Source organism: Cornus florida, unplaced genomic scaffold (assembly GCF_030987335.1).
Source record: "Cornus florida cultivar Cherokee Brave unplaced genomic scaffold, ASM3098733v1 CherokeeBrave_3.0.0_Hap2_Chr10, whole genome shotgun sequence".
NCBI lineage: Eukaryota > Viridiplantae > Streptophyta > Magnoliopsida > Cornales > Cornaceae > Cornus > Cornus florida.
In genome coordinates this window covers 76515323-76541482 of record NW_026775580.1, presented here as the reverse complement: position 1 = coordinate 76541482, position 26160 = coordinate 76515323, and the positions used below count along the sequence as shown (strand labels likewise).

Below are 26160 nucleotides of genomic sequence, written 5' to 3'. Positions count from 1 at the left end.
GAAAAAGAAAAAATAGGGTATTATTCTTGTGTAACATATAAGGACACTAAAAATTTATAACACCAATAAAAAAAAAAAATAATAATAATAATAAAAAATTATAACATCATCAAGCGATGACGTAATACTTGTTCTTGAAACAGTGGTGCAATCTAGATTGTTCTGGAACCGTATGGGTTACGGTGCGTGTATTTTGGTCCAACCCATAAGATCTCAGGTTAAGGTCCGAAGATTTACTCCGTATTTCTTATGTTCCAAGCTATACAATACAACATACGCCCGATTGAGCCTTTCTGCTTTTAGACGGTCGGACATATTCCACACCTCGTCTTCGTCTTCGCTCTCCGATTTAAGCCTTCCTCATTTAAACAGGTTCATCTTCATCAACTCTCTTTCTCCATATATTTATATACACACATGTATATATATAGGTCGTTCCATATATTTTCTGGATCCTGCAAACCCTAAGATAATTTTTAATATCTCTGAGTTCAGCCGATTGGAAGCATTTTAGCCTAAGTATTTCCGCCATTGCTTTTTAATCTAGATGATTTTGTTCAGTGATCTTCTCTCGTCTAATTCGTTATTGCCTTTTATTTAAAATCCCTGCTCGATTCTTTGACGAATTATCTAATTTCCCATTATTTTACTAGTCCTTTTCAATTTTGTTATCTATATATATATGCGTGTGAATATTCATTGCATTGACTTGAAGCAATGTTAATAGAAGCCCAAATGGTCCTGATATCAATTTCACTTGGTAACAGTATCAGCTTGTTGTAAAATATTTTCGCAAACCCTAGGTCTTAGGCATATGCTTCATACTTGTTGTGCACTGATCATGTATATTTGCTTGAAAGGTCTATACAAATTGTGCTTTTGTGTTGTGTGTCTTGAGAATCTATTTATCTGTTATTATACTCTTGTGAGATTCATAATTAGGTTTTCAATAAAGCATTGTATTTTTCTTAATAGCTTATGGGTTTTATAGCCCAGGTTGCAAAAATATGACAAAGACTAGTTCTTTGGATTCTAATTATTATGCCTCTCTACTTATATATATATATATATGACCATTTGTGACCATTTATGTTGGTTGCAGTTCAGTTATTCTTTTTCGAAAGGCTTGTTAAGTGACCTATCTTTATGAAGAAAACTATCTCTCGAGTATTTGCAATTTATAACATTTTTCTTATTTGAAGAATGGCCACATTGAGCAAACTAATGCCAGAAGCTAGGTCCGCCTACAGTCTACCCATAACACACCGCCTAGGCTGAACACATGTTGCTGAGTAAGTAATTACTTCAATGGGGTAGACTGCATATTTGCATACTTCATCCACCCTGCTCAACCACTATACCCGCTACACCCACCGAGAGAGAGAGAGAGAGAGAGAGAGAGAGAGAGAGAGAGAGAGAGAGAGAGAGGGATAGGCCCTTTTTAAAGTTTGTTCTAATATCTTGGTTTACTATAGGACACTGTTGATCATGGTGTAGTGAGGTTAGATTTCCTTCAATTTTGTGGGTGAAACTATGTGTCCTTTTCATTTTCCCGCTCTTGTGTAGTGTGAAAGTTACTAAATAGTCATGAATACGTAATTGGCTTAAGTCATATGGAGCAAGAGTGGAAGTTGGAGTGTGCCGCAAAATAAATGGGCCAAAAAATTGTCCATGTCTTAATATACACACATAGTTTGTAGTAATTTTAAATAATATAATAATAGTTTGAAAAATGTAATCGTATCATTACTTTTTTTTTTTTTTTTTTGTTGAATGTGAATTATCTAGTGGTTTAATCAATATTTTCTTCATGAGAGAGAGAGAGTGGTCAATTATGGCTGCCGCCTATCTTACATGGTATTAGCTTCACGACATGGGCATGGATGCATGTATCGGACGTGTGGATGTGCTGATACTCTATATGTAACGGTGGTATATTTGATATAAGTTGTGCACGTTCTTCAGTCCATGCAGCAGAGTTATCACAAACTTGTTGGGATCGTTTTGTACATTCTTGTCAGTTCGTGTTTGTTGGGATCGTTTTGTACATTCTTGTCAGTTCGTGTTTGGATTGCTAAAGTGCCACCCCTCCCATACAAATTGAGATTTGGCTATTGGCTTGATTGTTATATTTAATTTTTCTTTTTTTATATATTTCCTTCCATTACCCTACCCTTTGTTTGTTTGGTTTGGATAAATGTTTGTTTCGATTGAAAAGACGGATCATCATCATCATCATTGCCTTAGTCCCACATGAGTGGCGTTGGCTACATGAATTCTCTCTTGCCAATCTTTTCTATTAGATACCATTTCCCTTACTATGTTTAATTTTGTAAAATCATTTTTAATAACCTCACCCCATGTTATTTTTGGTTGCCCTTTTCGTCTCTTACATTCTATAACAACTAGGTTGAGTCTGTTCAAGCTTACAATTAGGTCACTGTGCTAAGTGGTAAGACTTGGAACATAGTCACTCACAGCCCAGTTGCAAATGACGAGCCTGAGTTCAGGCTCGACTCGTTCGTTTGTGGCCTCAGCTTGGGCTTGGCTCGGAATCGTGACGAGCTCGAAAAGCTGAGCTTTGGCTCGGCTCGTTTAATAACAAAGTTCGGGTTCGAGTTGAGCTTGTGTTCAATGTCCTTTTGGCTTGTGCATGAACTTATACGAGCCTACAGAAGCCTATTGTTATGAACATGTTCACAAGCTTATGTTCACGAACCTATACAAGCCTATGTTTATGAACATGATCCCAAACATATACGAGCCTACACAAGCTGAGCCCAATAACGTTTAGGATCGGCTTGTTTTCTAACGAGCCTAAAAGTCAAGCTTGAGCTCGGTTCGTTTGCTTAATGAATGAGCCCTAGCCAAGCCTTAAACGAGCCGATCCTGAGTTGTTCATTAACAGCTCAGCTCATTGTAGCTCCTTTCCATTGATAGGAAAAAGTCCTTATTTTTGTTCCTGTTAATATGCCTCATTACTCAATGACATAATGGGTTGTTGAATGGAAGATCTACTACTTCTCACAAGTTCTTATTGCTACTTCATGACACCATAAAAATTGATTCATATGATGTGGCAGGAGTTGATTTGCCGAGCATATTTAGTTGTTAATGGCCTGACTAGCTGGCAGGAGTCTTTCCCCATCTTCTTTTAAATTTATATTTCCTTGGCTCATGCACAATTTTTTTCAGTGCTGATTGATTGCTTTATCTTCTTTTAGTTATTGGTTGCCTTTCAAATTACATGGCGGATAAGCATTCTGTTGAAGGTTCCGGTACAAGTGTTGTTTGTGGTGAGAGTTCAGAATCAACCGTGGAGCTCAATATCAAGACTCTAGATTCACAGATCTACACCTTTAATGTGGATAAAAATGTAATTTACTCGACTTTATCATTAATGTTTGTGTTTTAAGTTAAGTTGGTGCTTTACTACTTGTGCGTATGTAAGGTTTAAGTTTAGCTGATTGTTTCCCATTATAGGTTTAATTCACGCACTGTTTAAATTGCAATCGAGTTGTTCAAGTTGCTAAATATCTAAAGTGTTTCTAAATTACTGAAATGCATCATGCAAGTTTGAACATTTTTTACTCTCATTATTATATGGGTCAGCTTTTCAATAAAATTTTGCTCGTCTGGCTACTGCATATTGACTTTCATGTATTCTTGATCTTGATAATTTTTCAGATGCTAGTTTCACAGTTCAAAGAGAAAATAGCAAGTGAAATTGGTCTTCCAGTTGGGCAGCAACGCCTAATTTTTAGAGGGAAGGTCTTGAAGGATGAGCACCCGCTTTCTGAATATCGTATCCTACTATTTCAGACATCTATGATGCTTTTTTCACTTATGTAGAAACTAGTGTACCTCAGAACTTGCTATTGACAAAAGATTGTCTTTATCTATGGCACTCTTCCTCCATTTTCAGTTTTCCAGTCATAAAATTTCCCATATTCCATATGAAAAAAATGGTGCATGTGGCAGTAATATAAACCGATTGTTTCTTAAATACATCTATTAGTTTCAAGAAGATTTTTCTTGGGTTCATGTTTCACCTTGCTGAATAAAAGGTTAAATGATTGACCATGTTGCTTTATAAGTTAATACTAACTTTTTAGATATCATTCACACTCATATGTTGTGATTATAAATTACATTACAGTTTCTTTCTTTAATTCTCCTTTATCCCAATGGGATTTTATTTTATTCGGAAAGTAATGGGATTTTATTTTATATATCTGGGAAAGGGAATGGATTGCATGATTACTGATTTGAAGAGCAGCAGTTTTTTTTTAGTTTTGGGGGTTTTGAGTTGTATAGAGTGTATTTAACACACAGTATTTTGGGAGTCTTGAGTTGTATAGAGGTGTTATGTTTGACACATCCTTGGAAATTTAATCTCACTTCACTGAGGCTAGTTTGTTACTTAATTTTTCTTTTTATTTTTCTTCTTTTGTGAAGGTAGCTGCTTATAAGTGAACTGTGCTTTTTTTGCTAATTCTGTATTTTCATTTCATGATCATTTCTTCTGTTTCAATTGTACATCAGGATTGTCCTACCTATAATTGAATCTTGTTGGCAGGCCAATTAATTGATATGGATGCTATGGTCTACTACATTTCCTCTGAGTGTGTAGTTATTTTTATAGAAATCCTTGACTGTGAGTAGATGTGGAAAGTGGCCATACGTTGCATTTGGTTGCCAGACAGCCTTCTCAATCACAGCTCTCATCAGGTACTACAAGTTCTGAAGAGACAAATGCAAATAATAACAGAGGTACTAATCGTTGCCCAAGTTGTTTGTTAACCTTAAGCTTTAATAGAATGGCAGCTATCAGTTGAAGATGGTTTTCTGTGAAACTTTGCAGGACAAGATGCTAGTACTGGTGCCCCCCGTAATCGTATTGGGCAAATTACACACAGTGTGGTACTTGGAACCCTTAATGTTGGGGACCAAGGTGAAGGCGGGCCAGATTTAAGTAGGGTGTGTCTCTGCTATGGGCTCTTTTTGTATTATACATTTATATATAAAATAATGGAGTTATGTCCATTCATTGCTGGAAGATTATCATGCATGCTTTGTCACTTGGCTTTAGGTAATTGGGGCGGTTTTGAATTCTTTTGGAATTGGGAGCCAGGCTACACCTAATGGTACAGGCACTTCACAACCTAACGTCCAGGTTCGATGTTCTTTAATATCCCTTTATTATTATTATTATTATTATTATTTTTATTATTATATTTTTTTTTTGGTCCAATTCACGACCTAACATGCGGGTTCGATGTTCTTTAATCTCCCTTTATTTTAGTCCCCTTTGCTTTGTAGCCATCTTTATTGGCACACTCATGCATACATACATCTGTTTATAATTTACCTTTACATATAAATTGCACTTCATGTCTTACTAAAATGCAAGGGTTTAAAATTCCCACTTAAATGCTGATTGACTGGGTGAATCATTATCCTAATTTTTAGCATCAGCTGCATGGATACCTTTTTCCATTTAACTCTATTGGGATCATATGCTATGTGGAACAATTGCATGTCTCCCCCTTGCCACAACTTGAGTCAATCAATTTTATTAGGTGTTCTCAATGAGTCGTCTATTTTCCTCTATGTGGAATCATATGCTATTGCATCCAATTTTATCAGTCTCGACTTAAAATTGTTGTCTTATATATAATTTTCACTTCAGTCGATAGTTGTGTTCGAATTTAGTTCCAGAGGCAACATTATAGCATTCTTTGTCTTGTGCCTTGTGAAATTTTAACTTGGACAACAACTCTGGTGCTGTCAAATAAATCTTTGGCCTGCTATTTATTTATAAAATTAGTCTTAAAAAGAGTAATGGTTAATATGTCTCTCTCTAGCTTATTTTAAATGTATTAATTTTAAACCATATGTCCACATTTTTAAAACCTGACATGTGCTTTAACATGTTGTCGAATTCACATCTGCTTTAAATGATGCAAATTCTATGGAAAATCGGGTTATTGTGAATCAGTGTGTACCCACTTTTTTGATATGTGATATTTAGGTTACATGATATGAGTAAGGAATGTGCACTAACAAGGGTGTAGATGGAGCATGTAACCCTTATTAAAGTGGTGTAAGCGAGATGGACCCTGCTTTTGCATTCCATGATTGCTTTATATACGTCTTTTGGCACATCAGCTAGTGGGCTGTTCTATTTACAGTCCAATGCTCATGTCCAGGCTCCTCAAGGAAATGGAACAGAAGGGACAAGAAATAATGATGGGATTCAAAACCAAGCAGGAAGTCGGGCACAGTCTGGGCAGGCATTTCCCAATCAATCTCTACCCCAAAATTTTCAAATGCCACAGGGAGCAGCAATACCTGTTCCTTCACTTAATGCGGTAGAATATATCAAACTTCTCTTATTTAATTCTTGCTTGTTTCTGATATTTTTTCTATATAATTGTTTCTGCCTATTTTCAGCCAATTCCTGATTCTTTGGACACACTTTCTGAGTTCATGAGCCGCATGGAGTTGGCTTTGTCACAGAACGGTGATGATTCAAAAATTATATAACGTCACTATTTTGTTCTTGTAAATAACTTTGCAGAATAGAATACATGTATCTATTTTGCCTTTGTGCAGGATATCAGCCAAATCAATCGCCACCCAGTAGAGGTGATCTACCAAGAGTGCAATTGCCTTCCAACTCACGTGGATTTTCAACACCTGAATCATTGAGCACTGTTCTGCGTCATGCACAACGTCTTCTTAGTGATCGCGCCGTCACTGCACTCTCTGTACGCCTATTCTCATTAAAAATTATTATTACCAGTACTGCTCTTTCTGTGTGTGCGTTGTGTGTTCACAATATCAATTTGCTGGGGGTTCTCATTGGTATCCGACATTAGAGCCATCTGTCCTTGAAGCATTTGCTTAAGCATGCATATTCTTGTATGGTGTATTTGTTCTTCTTTTTTTTTCTAGTCTTATCATGGATCACTTTTTCCTTCTGATATTGTTATTGTGAAGAGAGGCAACGACCCACTTACTACCAATGCATGATGCTGGGCTGTAGACTTTTGACGGATCCAAAGTTTGGTTTGTACAAATTTAGTGCCTTCAACTCATATATGTTCTCATTCTCTTCTTCGTCTTCTTCTTCTTCTGTTTTGCTGGACGATGGTGATATTCTCACTTTAAGACAGTAAATGATGGAGATTTAGGGGGAGAAAATGATGGAGCTTCTATAGCAAAAGTTACAGATTTACTGTTGCATCTAGCATTGGCCTTTTGTTGTATTGGAAGGAACTTTATGTGATTTATGGACACATGTATGGGAAAGTTTCTGTGCATCTATTTTACAGAAAAGAACTTCTGGATATGTTGCTTGTATATAGTTTACAAACTTTGCAAAATTAGCGATAGAATGCTTGGAGCTTTCATGAAGTATAAATTTGGTGATAAAGTTTTTCGTGAGATATTTATTTGCAGAAACCAATATTTTTTAGACTTCAGAATTTTAGAATATATTGTAGATTTTCTAAGCTCGCAAGACAGTTCTTCAAAACAAGAAGCCCTTATCATCAGATCTGAATCAGCAAACTAGTGGCCTACTGGTCAATCGGGCTGGATTGCACCTTAAAATGGGATCCTTTATTATATTATATATAAACAATATGCTTTGGATTTGGGAGTATATTAAGTGAACCTCAATCTTATAGATACCATCTATAATCTCTAGTGGTGCGCTTGCATTAGAACTTAAGTAAGTTTTTGAATTTTTTAATATTTAAGTCTTCACAAATTGTGACAGAGGAGCCAACCCAAGAATAAATCAGCTGACTCCTTATCTAGGCTCTAAATGGCTGGTCGAGTATTTGACAGGGTCATTTCACTTGTTTTGAAGGCCAGTCTAATAGAAGGATATATTAAGAGAGTTCTATATATGTAGATTTGAATTATTTAATATGCTTGCTTATTGCATGCCAAAGCAAACATGTTGGACTTGGACACAATATTGCAGTATTTCCAGTTGCCATGTGGTCACTTGGAAGTCCATTTAACATAGCTCTGTAGAGATTTATCAGTTCGTGGATACTTATCAACTAGTTTTTATATTGATTAGGAAACTTATTCTACTTCGATCTTTTTCTTTCTAAATGCTACTTTTCTTTTTTTCCTCCCCCCCCCCCCCCCACACCCCTCTTTCTTTTTGTGGTCTTCTTAATTGGGATACTCTGTAATCAAAGCTTGGTGCAAGAAAAGGAAAAAGAGAAACTGAAATGTAGTTAATCGAAATGGGGCACAAGCCTAAGATTTGATGGTCATTTCATTTGATACAAGATTTGAATGACGTGTCTTTAAGTATATATGGTTACCACTAATTGCCCCAAATGATAAAAAATATCTTGTGGGTATGCAACTTTGGTTCCTGTTTCGTGGTTTTAACGAAGTCATGTGTGCTAAGAATCAATTAGCTAGCAGATTGGTGACAGAGGCACATAAAAAAAACCAATTGGCCACCCTTGATTTGGTTTTCTTGTTGAGGTGTTTGTGTAATTTATCTCCTCTCGATCTCTTGATTTGGTTTGTTTTGTAACAAATAGTGAAATAGAACCTTGGGTGATGTGTGCTTTATTGTCATGGACTAGCAGTCCTACATCAGATATGCGCTAGAATGATCCTGGGCATACAAGTGAGTGCTGTCCCTACTCCTTTCATGATGTAGTACATGTGAACAGGGCATGAACAGCGGCGTGAAAAGTGTTTTCTAGTTTGTAATTTTTTTTTTAAGGAAAATTTTCATTGTTTTAATTTCCTAATAGTTTAGTGTTTGTTTTAGGAAAGTTTTCATTGTTTTAAATTTTTAAATAGTTTTGTGTTTGTTTTAGGAAAGTTTCCATTGATTTAATTTCCTATATAGTTTAGGATTTGCCTAGGCCTATAAATACAACCTATTATAATAGTTTATGGATCAATTATCTCTTTTATTAATATCAGAAAACTGAGAGCTTTTCTCAATCTCTTCTTGTGGATTCGAGTGTTTAAAGAATATGTTGCTATTCTTAATTATTTTGCTTGCTTTCATTGATCTGGTGCGTCATATGAGCTATGGCTTTTGGGTTAAAACTGTCCCATGAATTGTGGTATTAGAGCCAGCACTGGGAACTACACGGCAGTGTGGGCCCTTTGTGGCTGTGTGGGCCTCATGCAGTGGCTTGGTCCGCCTTGCAAGGGCGCAAACGACTGGACATGGGAGTCTATTACGGACTCGCAGTCCCACATGCACTGGAACATCTTGGGCTTATAAGTGAGTGGCTTCTCATCCCAATTGATGGGGCTTTTTGGTTGGAAACTGACCCGGAACATTATGCTCAAATAGCGCTCCTAATTTGGGAGTGTTTAGTTCAGGGGTGCAAGTGGTTTACTTTGGTTCAGTAAACCAGAACAAATCCAACACAATGGTTCCCCAAATTTTGAAATTGGGCTGAGCTAGTGGAATTGCCTAAACCAAACTGATCCAAATCGTGCAGTTTTACTAATTAGGCTTGGTTGGAATCTACACACAAGATTTACCATACATATATGTACACGTACATACATACTTGCATATATGTATGTATATGTATATATAAAACACATGGCCAATAGGCAATAACAAAATCAGGCCCAAATCAAAAGGGAAAAGCAAAGAAACAGCACATTACATGCAGCATTTATCATAAACTACCATGAATCAGTATTTATAAATGAATGTTACGGTTTAGTTCGGATTAATTTGGTTTTGGCACTTGAATCATGAACCAAACTGATCCTAATAGTTCTACTACTTTGGAAATGAACTTGATCTGTCGACCAAAACCAAACAAAAGGGTATGGTTTATATTGAATTGACTGTTTAAATGAATCTGGTTGCAGCCATGATTTATAATGCTTTCTTTGACTACACTAACTGGTATAAGTTAATAACCTGCCACTTTATAAAAAATAAAAAAAAAAGTTAATAACCTGCCATCTGATATTCGATTGTGGGAGCCTAGTCATCCTCTGAGAAAGAGTGCGAGTTGGAGTCAGTTCAGGTGTTTGGAATTATGTTATATAAAGGGATCCAGCATTAAATACTGTTTGGAATCTGCAGCTGTGAATGTATTAGAATCTGTTTGTATGATGTTTTTAATAATTGAATTCTAAAAATATTTTTTCCTTATTATTGATAAATGCTTTTTGTAACCTGCTGCAATATTGTAGCATATTTCTGGACGTCTGGAGCAAGAGGGTGGTTCAACTGATCCCACAGTGAGGGGCCAAATTCAAGCAGAATCAATGCAAGTAGGGCTTGCAATGCAACATTTTGGCGCGCTTTTTCTAGAGCTTGGTCGGACAATTTTGACACTGCGCATGGGACAGTCTCCTGTAAGCTGTTGTCCTCTACCAGTACTTTGGGTTGGTTGTGAATGTTTCACTTAAAATTGCTTTGGTGCATTTTGCAGGCTGAATCTTATGTGAATTCTGGACCTGCAGTTTATATATCTCCATCAGGACCTAATCCCATGATGGTTCAGGTAGTTTAATGACTTTAAAAGCTCAATTATCTTTTCATAATGTTCACTTCTTGGTGATGGTTTTCAAATCGAAAACATTTCCTGTGTGCTAAATCATGTTCCACAATATAAATCTTTTGCTAAAATAATATAACCATGTTCAACAATATAAATCTTTTGCTAAAATAATATAGTTGAAGACCAGATTTTTTAGTAGTTTATGATCTGAAGTGATCGTCTAGAACACAATAAGTTTGTATAATGTCTAAAACGAGATGCCTCTAGAATTGAATAAACTCTAGCATGAGGCATTGAACATGATAAATCCCGGGCATGGCACTGCTGTAAACATGAGTAATGGGCGTAGAGAGGGAGGGATCTCATTGTAAAATGAGATTATATGAACAAGTATGTAGCGGAAATGAAGATGCTACGATTGATGATAGGAGTAACTAGAAGGCATTGGATTAGTAACGAACGTGTGAGGGGTAAGCTGGGAGTAGCTCCTATTAGTGATAAAATTAGTGGAAGTATGCTTAGGTGGTAATAATGGTATGGTCATTTACAACGTAGAGCGGAAGATGCACTGGTTAGGACTTAGGAGAGGAAGGGTTGTGTGCCTAGAAGGGAAGTGACAACGAGGACGACCAAAACTTACATGGGATGAAGGAATAAAAAATGATTTCAAAAACTAAATATGGTAGGAGATATGATTTATAAATTATGATATTCACGTGGCCGACCCCATTCATGTGGGGCAAAGGCAAAGATGATGATGATGGATAGAGATGTCCCTGGTTCTTGGCCATGAAAATGAAATGGCAGGAAATCTCTGTTTCTTATTTTTCAGACTGCAGCTGGCTTGTGTTGCGTCTTGAGGTAGGTGAGAGAACTTGCCCCACATGAAGTGGCATGCCATTTTTGTGCGTGTGTCCAAGAGTTAGACACTTCCTGAAGAACTCTTAGGATTTAATTTCTCTTTTCTCATGACATTGCCCTTCTGTAGAGCATGTTCTCAAGAGATTCCATCCTGTGACATTCTTTGTCTGCTTATTGCCATCAATAAAATAATAGCTCTTTGAATTGCTCTCATCTGACTGTTATATTCACGTGTTTCTTGGCAGCCCTTTCCTCTTCAAACCAGCTCCCTTTTTGCTAGTTCTGTTGCTGCTCCTACTCTGAATCCCGGTACTATTGGTCCTATTGGCATTGGAAATGTTCCAAGGCACGTAAACATTCATATACATACTGGTAAGCAGAATGGAAATATATGGGCGTTATGTACTTTATTATGCAACTTGGTGTAATACTGTTTATGATGCTGATCATTGCTTTCACCTATTGTTTCAGCTGTTGGCACCAGGGCAACTAATGGAGAAGGGATGCAGGGAGAACGTGTTAGTGGAACTCGTTCAGATGATCCAGGTCAAACACGAGTGCTGCCTCCGAGAAATATTTTTGCAGCAGCCGTCCCATCTCAGATTTCTGTTTCAAATGCGTTGCAACCTGCTGACTCTGTTTCACAACCAACTGCTGACCCTGTTTCGCTATCCGCTGCTATAGCTGAAGTCAGTTCACGACTTAGAGGCCTTGTTGATAACATGCAGAGTGATACCCAGGTTCTATCAGGTGGCTAGCCATAATACATCTGAAGGCTCTAAGAATAAATTTTTAGTGGTCCATTAAACTACTACTTCATGTTATGCAGACCAATTAGAGTTGTCAACTGCTCAAAATCCATCTGTTGAATCTGGTGCCAGCAATGAAGTTAGCAGTCTCCTGAGAGATCTGGCGGTCAATGGAGCTGGAGCTGGAGCAGATCCATCTTTATTTAGTTGTGTGCCTGAAATGGAAGGTCAGAAGGTATGTATTGTGTGAGTCGGGTATCCAGACACCTTAAGTTTGTATCTCTATTATTGACCAGAAAGTGAAATTTATTATTTTGTAATTGCATACACATTCTGATGTCAGCCAAGTAATAACGAGGGTACAGAAGGTGTTGTGAATACAAACGAAGTACCTTCTAGTAGCTCAGCTGGAGGTTCTCATAGCTGTTCAGGTGGAGAAAATGCATTGAAGTCTGTAAACAATTCAGAATGTGCCACAAGATCTGGTAATGGGAATGATAATCCAGAGGGTGCCTCTGCTGTTCCACTTGGGTTAGGGCTCGGAGGTCTGCAACCTAAGGTGGGCCAATTTCTTTCTCTCTGTATCTTGTCATTATTACTATTACTGTTAATTTTATTATTATTATTATTATTATTAGTTTCTTCTGAAAATATTCTGTTGGAGCCAATGTTAATAATTCTATTGGTGGCAATCTTGTTATTCACATTGGAAGAACTTAACCGTGCCAGAGTGTACTGTTCTAGTTTTTTATAACTATACATAAATTTTTTTTATATGCTTACATTTTTGTAAATGAAATTTGTGAATAGATCTTAAGTAATTTTAAACTATTAAACTAAGGGGTCTTGCATAATTATTTTAATACTTACCTCAAAATGGAGAGCTTATGTTGTGATCAATTGTAAAATGAACTTCTGTTGCAGTTTCTGTCTATCTACCGAAAACAAAGCTTACCACTGGTTGGCATGGTTCGAAGATAGGATGCCAGCCTGAGTTGTATGTAACCTGACCAAATTGGTTGTCATGGGCATGAACTTTTTCAACTGCACACATAATGCCCAATATGTATTGATATGTAACTTTTTAATAAAAAATTGACAAATATGCAATTTTAATGTTTTTTGTGTTAATTTTTAAGGACCATTTAATGCAAATAATGCCCTGTGAATGAAATCATAGTTGTCGTAGGTATGAAAGGCTTTGTAGTTTATGATTTTTACGTGGTGAATGAATAGAGAATTAACACAAGATAAATGAAAGTTTGTGATGTAAAACACAAAAAATCAAATAACACTTGCATGTTAGATCTAAGTTTTTCTTAAAAAAATATTGAAACTCAGACTATTTGAAAGTTTGGAGTGGTTTGATCCAAGATTTAGGTCAAGATCTTATGTTGTTGTTACTTATCAAAAAAAAAAAAGATCTTATGTTGTTGAGGTTTGATTCACTAATTTAGGATTTACAAAGAATTTAGAGGAGAGAGGGGGCTGTCTGTTAATGAAATAAAGAATGGGAAAAGATGGGTAGGATTGAGTCTGCCAGTTTAAAGGGATGACTTGGCCTTTGCAGTTCTAACTTGCGGGTGTCCCACCGAGTCTCAAAGGTGTCCCAGCAATTTCGCTTCGAGCCCCTTATGATTTTCATGTATAGGGGATATGTCGGGTTGTAAAGGATTGACTCTGTCCAAGCCCGGCTTAATCGCGACCAATATTTCGTACTATGCTGGTGGCATTAAAGAAGAGAACAGGCTTTTTCTTTTCTTCTTCTCTTTTCCCCTTGTGTATCTATGGTGGTTATAAAATGTCTATTTATTTGATTAAATTTTAGAGTAAACTGATAGTTTTACTGCCTCGATATGCGCACCAATTTACCTGTTCTCACCTAGAGCATTAGTGACCCGACATTTAAAGCAAAACAAGACACAGGGTCATTTGCTTCATTAAATTGCTGGAAAAGGTGCGTTTCTGCTGAAGTAGATCGTTTTTTCATGAATATGGTTGAAATGTAATAACAATACTCTCACTGTGGAAGCTCTAACTTCATCATCGTACTTGCATATTTGGGGAGTGGAAATTTTGGTCTATTGTCTTGATACTCCTGGCACCACCTTATTTATTTATTTTTTTACCGCTCAATATCTTTGGATATGATGTATTTGCAGCATTCGTTCTGTTTTTATTTATATATTTTTTTATATGTAGCTATGAGTTTACTATTGCCAAATCAACTACTTTCATGTTTGAAAAGTGTGGCCTTTGGTTCCTAATTTGTCCTTGGCATATGAATCAAATGATAGAATGCCTGATTGTCTTTGATAGAATTAGCAATTTTTTTTCCCGCTCAATATTTTGAGTGTGATATATGCCAAACTCATTCTAATTGTTTGTTTTATAACATTAAGAAATCTTACTATAGTAGAATAGTCTTCAGCTGATTTTTTTTTTTTCTTTTTCTTTTTTGATTTTGTGCTTAATTTTGGAATAGAAACATTTCAATGTCTCTCTGTTTGTATATGCATATATGTATACTTTATCTCTTATGGTTTCCCTGCAATCTTGTTTGCTGATGCAATCAGAGGCGAACTAGGCAGGCAAGATCACGAAACAGTAATAGTGATGGTGGGACTTCTAGTGCTTCTCAACATCCGAATCAACAAACTGGAACAAATGGTCAGCAGGTTTTGCAGTCTCTTGCTTCTCTTGCAAATAGGAGGAATGCAAATACTCTGCCATCAGGACAGATGCCACCTGCCCTTGGGCAGACAATGGGGAGTGTACCATTGGGCGGGCAGAGTGCTGGTGGACAAATTGATGCTGCAAATGTCATGTCTCAGGTTATCCAGAGTCCTGCTTTAAATGGTTTACTGGCAGGGGTTTCGCAGCAAACTGGAGTTGGTTCTCCTGATGTTTTGAGGAACATGTTGGAACAGCTTACTCAGAGCCCGGAAATGAGGAACACGGTCAATCAAATTGCTCAACAAGTTGACAGCCAAGATCTTGGAAACATGTTTTCAGGTTTTGGAATGGGCCAAGGTGGTGGCTTTGATCTATCTAGGATGGTTCAACAGATGATGCCCATTGTTTCTCAAGCTCTTAGTGGTGGGTCAGTTGCCTCTCAACCAACAACTATTATGGGACCTGAATCCCAGTACAACGAGAGAAGGCAAATCAGAGATGAGGACAATGATCATAATTCTCAGGTTTGGACCCACAAAGATAAAACAATAAAATAATATAATATAATGTAGCATGAACATACCTTTGCGCACAAACAAGTGCTTAATTCTTATATTCCTAGAACTATTTATTGATCAATGAGCACATAATTAAGAGGAACCAGGAACCATTTTGTGAGTCCACATGTTTATTCATATAATCATGACACTGCAATTCAATCTTTTTTGGGCCTTCTCATCATTATCTCCCTCGTCATGCTCATCATCATCCTTGCCTTGATTCCAACCTAATTCTTTTCTTCCTCTAGTTTTACTACAATTTATTTTTATCACATCTAATTTCTACAAGTGATGTTTTTTCTCCATCCTATCTTAGCGCTTTGCCACGTCTCCTTTTCTCTTCAATCTATATTAACTATTATCTGTCTGTGTGCGTGTTTCTGGTTCTTCCTTTCTTCTGGGCCATTTGTATATGAAATCATGTTGTTGGTTCGTAATGCTTTAATAGCAACTTATACAAAGTAAAATCTATTTTCCTCTTTGGACTATTGGACATCTGTGCATGCACGAGCTTGAGGAGTAGCTTTCCTTCGATGCTCTTATAAAAAGCTATGAGTAAATTATGCATAACCATTAAGGAGGGGGGAACAAAATATTATGCATTTGCCTCCACTCTGGAACCTGATTGAGCTTAAGAGGTTCTATTACCAGTTCATTTGCCAAGGTCCTTCGTTGCCTGGATTCTAATCATTCTTGCGGATATCTTACAAGCATAATTATTTAGCATATTCAGTATATTTTACTTCTTGATGACATTTTTATCAGTATACTTCACTGATCACTATTTAACAACCCATGATCCATGTGTATGGATCTGGTTTCTTTCAGAAAAAACCTGAGATGTTTGGGTTTTAGCTATTGATCTAACCAAAGGAATGCAAGCGTAATCGAATGCTTATAATAATTTTTTGTTTGGGTTGTGTATATGTATTGAAGAACAATATAATACATGATTGTGAAAATTTTCTGAACTTTATAAATCTCTTCTTTACCATACACTCTTTAAAAGCAGGTGAAGTGCTTGTGTTGGACCTATAGTACTTGGACATGGTTATGGGATATGTTTCTGACACTTTTTGTTGAACATGCACCTAAAAAAATAATATCCAATAATTCAGTTTTATTATAGTATTGCTTCACAACTAGTGAAATGCGGGTGTTGAAAACTATGTTGCATAAAAATATTATTTCTGCAAAATATTATTTTACTGTAGAAAATAAAATAAAATATTAAATAGTATGAATATTTGCCAGTTTGGAAATTCGACGTGTACCTGAGTCCATGTATCTAATCCATGTAACGTAGATACAGGCGGTCCTGCAAATGTCCTTATAAGGAGTTGGACATGGTTTGGCACAGGCATTTTCTGGCATAAAAAAAAAAAAAAAAATTGTTTACATTTTCTGTGCTGCTAACCAGAATCTTAGCTCTATCAAAAGGATCATATGGGTGGATTGCTTTTGCAGATGCACAGATTAGCTTCTTCTGGATAAAACCTCCTTGTAAATTTAACACTAATTTTATTAATCATATAATTTAAAATTTTCTTTTGCATTCCATATACTGTAGATTTTAGCACTATCTTGTTCTATTTTCCGTTTGCTCCTTCCTGTTAAAGATTTATGGAACTTTTTCATCTCCATATATATATGTGTGTGTGTGTGTGTGCATATTGTGATATAAATGTTTTTCTGTGAAAGACTTTGATGTGGGTCACATTATGGGAAGAAAATCTTGAAATATTACTTGCTACCTCTTTGAATTTCTCTTCCTAAAGGCTATCTTTTAACGGCCGGTTTATAATTTTCTTGACCTCTCTCCAATTCCATTTCTCTTCATTTTATTTCCACCGAAATACAAATATTAATCAAGCTGCACCACACTTACATCTATACAGTTTGATTTTGTCTTTCAAAAATTGATTTTTTATGTTTCATGAGTGAGAATTACAACCTTCCCTTTTCCTGTTTGGAATGCTTCTTCTCTCTAGATTGACCTCCAACAAGTGGTTCAGAGAATTCAAAACCAGAATCCACCTAGGGAAATTTTTCAAGGTATAGTTGAAAATGCTGTTCAGTTGTTTGATAACGGCACTGGTGCTGAAGATCTTCTAGATGAATTGTGCAGTGAAGGTCTTGCAAGTGTAAGTGTTCTCTGCTCGCGTTTTCTTTTTTTCTTAGTTGGTACTCACACACACATGCCTCCACCGAGGGTTAAACTCCTGACCTTTCTTTGGAAAGTAGGGGTTTGGTACCGCTAGGCCACTGGCTTGTTGGTCTGCTCGCGTTTTCTGTGTGCTCTATGCTATTTTGAACATCACTTTGTGGCTCTAGTTTAGACCAATTGATGATAACTGCATTGTCATGTACTTCTCAAAGATTTCAGTGGACTTGAGCTTTAAAGGTTGCCATGGGGATGGAATTTAAAAGGATTTGTTTTCCCTTCTCTTGCAGGAATATCTGGAGATGCTGCATGATGACGTTCGTAAACGACTTCAGGGTGAAACTGGGTCCGCGGAGAAGTTATAGTTACTGGTGGTGTTGGGAGTGTTTATGATATCATTGTAATATTTATATGGATGATGGAATTGATGGTTGCCATTACTTCTGGGTGACGTGGAATTTATGGTCACTCTTAGTTAGTCCTTGTATAAATCAAATTTGGGTTGGGGCTTTTTTGTGATTTAAGTTACAGCTGATCTACCTGATGTAGATCCATCTTTGTATTTATTTCAGTGAATTTAAATAGTATCAGCAGTTTTTCTTCCAGATGTGCATGATTGGATGTGTTGCGAACCAAAAAATTATTTCTAGTTAGTAATGCGACTTTTATATACTGTAATTGGATTTCCGATGTCGGATCGTCTCTGGGCAGTCCGAAAATAGGAAACAATTCGACAATATATCGATCTGTATCAACTTAATTCTGTAGTTTCGGTATGATCCATGGAAAAATGACTGCATTATATTCTGGTTTTTGGTTGCTCGTTTGGAAAAATGAGATTAGAAAGCAAAACTTTCTCAGAAAATTAAAAGGAGAAAGTTTAATAAATAGATTACGTTTCCTTGTTTTCACTCATGATGTGTTTTCCTTGATGTCTAAATGAGAACATGAGATTTCTTTTACATTATTCTCTCTTTTTTTTGGGGTAAGTACATTGTTATATTTTTGAAAAAAGAAAAACACACATATCTACTATGGGGCTCCAAAGGAAAAGTTATACCAGTTGAACCATCACTTGAAAGAGGAGAGGTTATAGTTAGTATTGTCAGCCTGAATCGGACCGGATCTCCTATTCTCTCGTGATCTTGTGCACTAGTGCTATCATAATGAAATGCGAGGTCAGCCTGAATCGGACCGGATCTCCTATTCTCTCGTGATCTTGTGCACTAGTGCTATCATAATGAAATACCTGTCGCATTAGGCGTCAAAAAATAAAATAAAATGAAATAAATAAATAAATTTCCCTAAAAGTAATACACAAATTGAATGGTTAATTTCTTGAGTTTGGAGGATAAATCAGGTACGATGTTGGCTGTATGTATCTTATATTGTTATACATATCAATCTGTCAGTGGCCTAGTAATATAGTTTCTTACCTTTCAAGACAAATGTGCGCAAGTAACCAATTAAGAAAAAAAATTATAAGGTCAATTCCACCTACACCCTCTTACCTTTGACCGCATCCCACTTACACCCCCTTTAGGTTTTAATATTCCACGCACACCCCCTAACCTTTGACCAGACGTACCAAGTTACCCCCTGTCGTTAAGTAATAGACGGCTAGTGCTGATGTCAGGAGGATAAATGAGTGCAAGGTCAATTCTGCCCGTCACAATGTCTGAAATGACATTTTTAACCTCATAGAGTATTGCAGGGTTACAAAACTACCCTTGTGACAAGAACAACAATAGATCATACGCTTCATATATTCTCTGACTCTCTCACACACATATATTCACTGTACACACACACACAATAACTGAGTCTCTCTCTAATCTGGCATTGATGAGCTTCACCGAGGGTCTCTCTCTAATATTCACTGTACACACACACTCCAACTCGAGGCAATGGTGAATCCAGGAATTGTCAATGGGGGGGTTAATATTAAACAAGGGGGAATTGGGGATCGAAAGATTAAAGAGTTGGAAAATTTTAGAGGAAATAAGAATAGACTTTAGAAGGAGAGAAGGAGTGAGCTCTCTGATTTGTGCGACAATTAGGAATTTAGGAGTTCTCTGTGCTTTGACTTAGTGATTGTTTAGGGCTTGTTTGGCTTGGACCTATTTGGCTGGGCCTTTGTTTTAAAATTGTGGCTTAGATATTGGGCTTGTTTGGATGGGTTAAAATGGAGGGGGGCTAATACTACTACTATTTTTTATTTTTTTTAAATATTGGGCTAAATATAACTATACTGTAATAAATATGTGTGTGTGTATATATATAATACAATACTTATTTAGAGAAATATAAGGAAAACTTTTAGAGAGACAGAGAGATAGAGCGAAAAGAGATAGAGAAAGAGAATGAAAATCTTGTATTTTTTTATATCCAACAATAGTATACATACATGGCCTTATATAGGCTTACATTGAAGCTTCCCTGGTACGCCACAGATACAATCTTCCATTGTAAGCTTTAAACCTTGATGTCATGGATGACATGATTCATTGTGGACCCCACTCAATTATATATACATAACACTCCCCCTTGGGGTCTACAATGCTACACTAAGAATATGCCTCGTTAAAACATTGTTAAGGAAAACCCAGTGGGACAAAACCCTAGCGAAGGAAAAAGAGTACAGTATTCTTATGAATCTGAAAATGGTATTGCATAGATTAAAATTGTCTCATTAAAACCTTGCCAAGAAAACCCAGTGAAGGAAAAAGAGTACAGTATGCCAATACCTCTTCAATCAATTGCTCCTCCTCATTAGATCAACCCTGAAGATCATTTAGTTGACGCATTCCAATGTTGTGCACCAGTTTCTTGAATGTTGTAGTTGGAAGCGTTTTAGTGAATAGATCTTCTAGATTTTCACATGAACGTATCTACTGAATATCAATATCACCCTTTTTCTGCAGTTCATGTGCATAAATTTTTTTTGGTGAGATGTGCTTGGTCCTGTCTCTTTTTTATGGATCACAGCATTTGACTCAATTGTCCTAATGGTTGTATAGTATAACCTAGAAGAGAAAACATGGAGTTTTTCTAATATCAGCTTCTTGCCTGAGGTAACGGAAGTAATGTAGAGATATTCCACATATCTTTCATTTGTGGTCTCAATATGATACCCATTACGATGCACGTCTTTAAAACTTACCAGATTTCTCCGAGATCTTGTAGAATATAAGGCATCATTGATTTGTAATCTTGTTCCATGTGGTAAAATGAGGTTGGCTCGTCTGAGCCTTCAATCAAGTTGGTGGGACCTGATCTTGTACTAACACTAGTGTCTGTTAGAGTTAGGTGAGAAAAATATTTTTGATCTCGAAAGATTGTATGTGTTGTTCCACTATCTGCAAGACATATATCTTCTCAATTTATTTTGGAACTAGTCAGATCCATTCCTATTCATGCAAATTTCTTTATCAGAAAAAAAATTTTATAACAAAAGAAACTTTAATACAAACTAGAAAATAAAAACTTTAATACAAGGAAAACATAGTAGACAGAATATGAAAAGAAAATAGGATTAATTGGTGTGGACATTTCCATCACCAATCAGGAAGTCTATCCTTTCATCACGGTTCTCAAAAAAATCTGATACATCCAGGTTTGTGATGTTAACTGGCTCATCATGATTAATGAAATTCATTTCCAGATTTGTGGTGTCAACTGGCTCATCATGATCAAGGAAATTCATTTCCTTTTGTTTCTCTTTTTCTTTCATTGAGGCTTGGTAAAGTTCAGCCAGATGCTTAGGTGTACGACAAATACTTTGCCAATGCCCTGTCATGCCACACCGATAACAAGTATTATTATGTGCTTTGGGAGGTTGAGCCACATCTTTCCCTTTTACTTGTCTCATTTTGTGATACCCCTTGGATCCGAGACACGGGTTGATCAGGCTTAGGCCCAAACCCGACGGAATATCAAACAATTAAAGTATTTTAAAGCGAACACATAATAGAAATTTAAGAATTTAAATAAAGAAACCAAAAGAATTATAAAATCCTCCAAACTGAAAATATTAATAATCTAATCCTTCCAAAACCTCTAAGGTTATAACTTGGGAATCCAACTAGTGGACCCCGAAATAAAACTCCAACTGAAACTAAATAACTGAAAGTAGCAAAAAAAATCCAAGACTAAAGCGTGAAGTGAAATCCTATGTTGTCGGTGGAACGAATGAGAGTCTCTACTTAGCACGATCAAGCTTGAGACTGGAACCGTCAAATACCTGAAAAGAATAATAAAGGAATGGGTTAGACCCACGAGCAAGTTCTACTATAACTGCAATCCATACAGTGACCCGATACGCAGATACACCGTAAACACCTCACAATATCTATCTAATCCATACATATAAATATATCCACACTAAGGACATTCACTGGTCTATAATGGAGGTCTCAACCTGAATAGAAGGCAACATGCAAAAACGCACCCGAAGGTGGGCATGAGTACTTAGACCTAACAGGGTACACCACAACCTGTTACAACCAGTTACGCATCCACTGCATATACGCACCCTGACCAACGAGTTTGAGACTTAAGCTCATCTCGTGGTATCATAAACATATATATAAAGTCCGTCAAAAACCAGGGTATGTAGTTCAAATATTTATTAAACTGACATACAATAAACCAACTAGTTAGTCACTCAACTTATTCAGTTGATATGACTTAACTACCATCCATTAATCCAGGAAGCCATTCAACTTATTCGTAGTTGATCTGACTTAGTCACAGTTAGGATTCAATATTTTCCAATCCATTCCTTTAATCCATTAGGTTAGGTTTATACGTTTTGAGTTAAACCGTCCCTAGTATGACATCGTCCCATACCATTGCATTCAATCCTCCATATCCATGTAAATTACAACATATATATAATAGTTTAGTAATTTACAGTCCAAAACCACTATCCAAATAATTACAGAAAAGTGCTTAATGTTTCAACAATTTAAATCCAAGAATTAAATCATATGATTGCAGGAATCGATTTAATAATTTAACAACTAACGTTCAGAGCATGCGTAGATCAAATCTAATATATCAATGACTCTATCATGTACTTAAAATAAATCCTATAATCATATTATAGGCCAATAAATTGTTACATTAATTTAAGCAAATCATTTCTTTCCATCCGGCAACAGCGTACTTAGTTGTATACTTGAATTCCGTTTAATCCTTTAGCACAGGGCCACACTATGCTACAAGTCTAGTTTGTTAAATAAAAGACTTCACCGTGCTTTTAAAACAAGTTTTATAAACACATTAAATCCATTTAAATTACTGAAATTTAATTAAGCAATTATTTTGTCTTCCATCCGTTAAAAACATAGAAAAAAATTCATTAACTGTATACTGTTAATCCCGACCACTTAGAATTAAACTTTAATTAATTTAGGGTCCTAATAACATCCTAAAACAACCTCTTAGTCCCTCTGTGAAGACCCAGACCCATTAGTACAGTGTCCGTGCTTAACAGTACCAAACAAGACGTGGAAAAATAAGTTTGGAAGTGAGAATTGAAGAGAGCCTGCTCTAGATTTTAAAGAGCAGGCTCTTTTGAGCCTGGAGCCTGCTTTAGCAGCCCTAGAGCCGGCTCTTCATGTGTGGGAGCCGGCTCCCACATCTATGGAGCCGGCTCTCACCTCCTTTGAGAGCCTCCGTCCCCGTTCTGCTCCGTTTTAGCCTATCTTTTCCACCTCCGGTCATTCCAGTTCCTCTGTTTCTCTTAAATACTGAACTTAATAGGCTTATATATACCTAGTATCATTCCAATGGTCTATTTACAGTAGTTGAAAAGAATTACAGAGGCTAAAATTGCAACTAACTTAACATGCTTTAAGAACAGAATGCTGAAAAGAAAACATGCATAAATTTTGTTTTACAGAATAAATATCAACACCTAAAGATCATTGATATAACATGTATTAAACACATAGGTTCCAGTTAATGTTCAATTTAAACCCTAGAGACTATCTAGGTGCACAGAACACGAGCCAAAGAGAAGGAGAAAGAGAAGAACTTGCCTATAGTTTTGGTCTCAAAACTGTGTTGTCATCTTCCTAATTTCCGGCAACCACTGACCACCTTCAAGCCTCTTATGGTTTTGGTTTAATCCCCCACAACTCTCCCTTGGTCCTCTCCGTTCTTCTCCTAAGCCTTGTTCTGTTTTCTTTCGCTCAGTTCTCTCACAAGTCTCTGTTCTACAGACTAACTCACCTTTTGTTTTGTGTTGTTTTTAAACCCTAATCCACTGTAACATACTTATTTATAGGTTTAGACACTAAACCTTAATCCACATATAACTCGGCCCATAGAACAACCTAAGCTATATTTAATTGACGGCTTCCTATGTAAACTGTAAACCCTAAAAGAAAGTCACGTTGAAAACTAACTAAACCTAACTAAATCAGTCATTTAAAACAATTAACTTAAAACAATTAAATTATTAAAATCCATAAAATTAACTCAACTAAAAATAATTAAATTACAACAAATAAATCCATAAATAAGACAACTACTTAAACCAACACAATTAAAACCAATTTAAAACCATTAATCAATTTATCACTTAAAGCAAAAAAAACAAAATCTAATTAAACAAACCCACAAGTAATTCACACAAACAAACAAACAAATACAAATAACAAATTAAATGAATTAAAAATACAATTAAACAATTAAATAAATACCAGAACTATCATTTTAAAATTAGGGGTATTACACATTTTATTATAATCTCTCTTTTGGGGATATGGTGTGGATCTCTGATTGCGAGAATGTGATGATTGATATCCTTCACGGTAATAAGAATTGTAGTTATTTTTACCACGACCATATTTATTATTGTGGCCATTTCTACCACCACGACCACGTCCACGTTCGCGTCTACGACCACGGGATGAGGCAACATATGTTTTAGGGATCGGTGTCGATCCAGTTGGACGGGACTGGTGGTTTCTTAACAAAAGCTCATTATTTTGCTCTGTCATAAGCAAACATGATATTAACTCTGAATATTTTTTAAATCTACGCTCTCGACATTGTTGTTGCAAGAGTACATTCGAAGCGTGAAATGCGGTGAATGTTTTTTCCAGCAAAAATTCATCAGTAATAGTATCACCACATAATTTCAAGGTAGAGTTGATTTTGAATAGGGCAGAGTTATATTCAGCCACAGTTTTAAAATCTTGCAACCTCATTAGCTGCCAATCAGCCCTGGCCTTTGGGAGGATAACTGTTTTTTGATGATTATATCTTTCTTTCAAATTGTTCCACAAACAAAGTGGATCTCTTTCAGTGAGGTATTCAGTTTTCAGTTCCTCACTAATATGGCACCGGAGAAAAATCATGGCCTTTGCTTTATCTTGTAATGATGCATCATTGTCTCCTTTAATTGTGTCTACAAGACCCATGGCATCCAAATGGATCTGAGCATCCAAAATCCATGATAAATAATTTTTGCCAGAAATATCCAGGGCCACGAATTCCAACTTTGTCAAATTTGACATTTTCAGAATAACTAGATGTGACAATAATATAAAAATATAATTTAGCATAGTATATAAATAAAATGGCATTAAATGAAATAATAACATAATATAAATTATTTAAATAACAAAGATGGTAAATCCAACCATAGTAAATAAATTATTAAACAATAAAGGCGGTAAAATTGGCCATAAATCAGTAAATAATAAAGGTGGTAAGACCGACCATAATTAGTGGATCAGTAAATAATAAAGGTGGTAGAACCGACTATAGTGTAAGTACATATATTATTCAAGTGAACAAATTTATTTTATGAACAATAATCCATAATTAAAATTTCCTTACCCTTTGGAGTCAGAAATACTATTTTCTTCGATAAAGCAAACCAACCCAACAATCTATCAAAACCAATATCACAAAATAGATATATAGTTTGGATAGAAAGAGGGAGAGAAAACTTCTTCTTCAAATTTAAGATCGATCGAGGTCGTGCTGATAACGTGTAATAAATATATGTGTATGTATATATATATAATACAATACTTATTTAGAGAAATAAAAGGAAAACTTTTAGAGAGACAGAGAGATAAAGCGAAAAGAGATAGAGAAAGAGAATGAAAATCTTGTATTTTTTTATATCCAACAATAGTACACATACATGGCCTTATATAGGCTTACATTGAAGCTTCCTTGGTACGCCACAGATGCAATCTTCCATTGTAAGCTTTAAACCTTGATGTCATGGATGACCTTTAATAATGTTTTTTGGGGGGGGGGGGTTTCAATAATTTTTTTGGGGGAGGCGGTCGAATCCTTCAATAATGTTTTCGACCCAGCATACCTTGCAGATGGCAACCCATGCGCCATCCCAGGAGCATACCCAAAGAGGCCCTCATCGGTGACAACTGAACACGCTGCCGCGACGGAGGTGTGGGTTCCATGGCAGCATGGCATCCTTCGTCCCTCGGGGATTTTCCCTTGGCGATTTTGATTCTTTGAAGTCATCAATTGGACTGGTTCCTGTGAGGAACAATTTACTTACATACGATGAGAAAAGGCTTCTGGTTTGGGTATTGGCCGTTTGGGTTTGAAGTTGGAGTTTT

The 26160-nt window shown here is 36.2% G+C and overlaps 1 protein-coding gene across 2 annotated transcripts; it reads left to right on the top strand.

Moving 5' to 3' along the window:
* The first annotated feature begins 228 nt into the window (after positions 1–228).
* On the top strand, positions 229–18150 carry LOC132276434 (ubiquitin-like domain-containing protein CIP73). 2 transcript variants are annotated; one of them, XM_059777851.1, is made up of 18 exons: positions 229–372; positions 3225–3376; positions 3688–3805; positions 4666–4773; positions 4865–4980; positions 5093–5176; positions 6213–6374; positions 6457–6526; positions 6619–6773; positions 10225–10389; positions 10467–10538; positions 11642–11768; positions 11868–12146; positions 12226–12380; positions 12489–12704; positions 14722–15345; positions 17373–17525; positions 17836–18150. In XM_059777851.1, exons 2-18 carry the CDS (start codon positions 3248–3250, stop codon positions 17908–17910), a joined length of 2808 nt encoding a protein of 935 aa, XP_059633834.1. In that variant the 5' UTR covers positions 229–372; positions 3225–3247; the 3' UTR covers positions 17911–18150. The 2 variants fall into 2 exon arrangements, with proteins under 2 accessions (XP_059633834.1, XP_059633835.1); XM_059777852.1 differs by lacking the exon at positions 229–372 and adding an exon at positions 420–519.
* The last annotated feature ends 8010 nt before the right edge of the window (positions 18151–26160 follow it).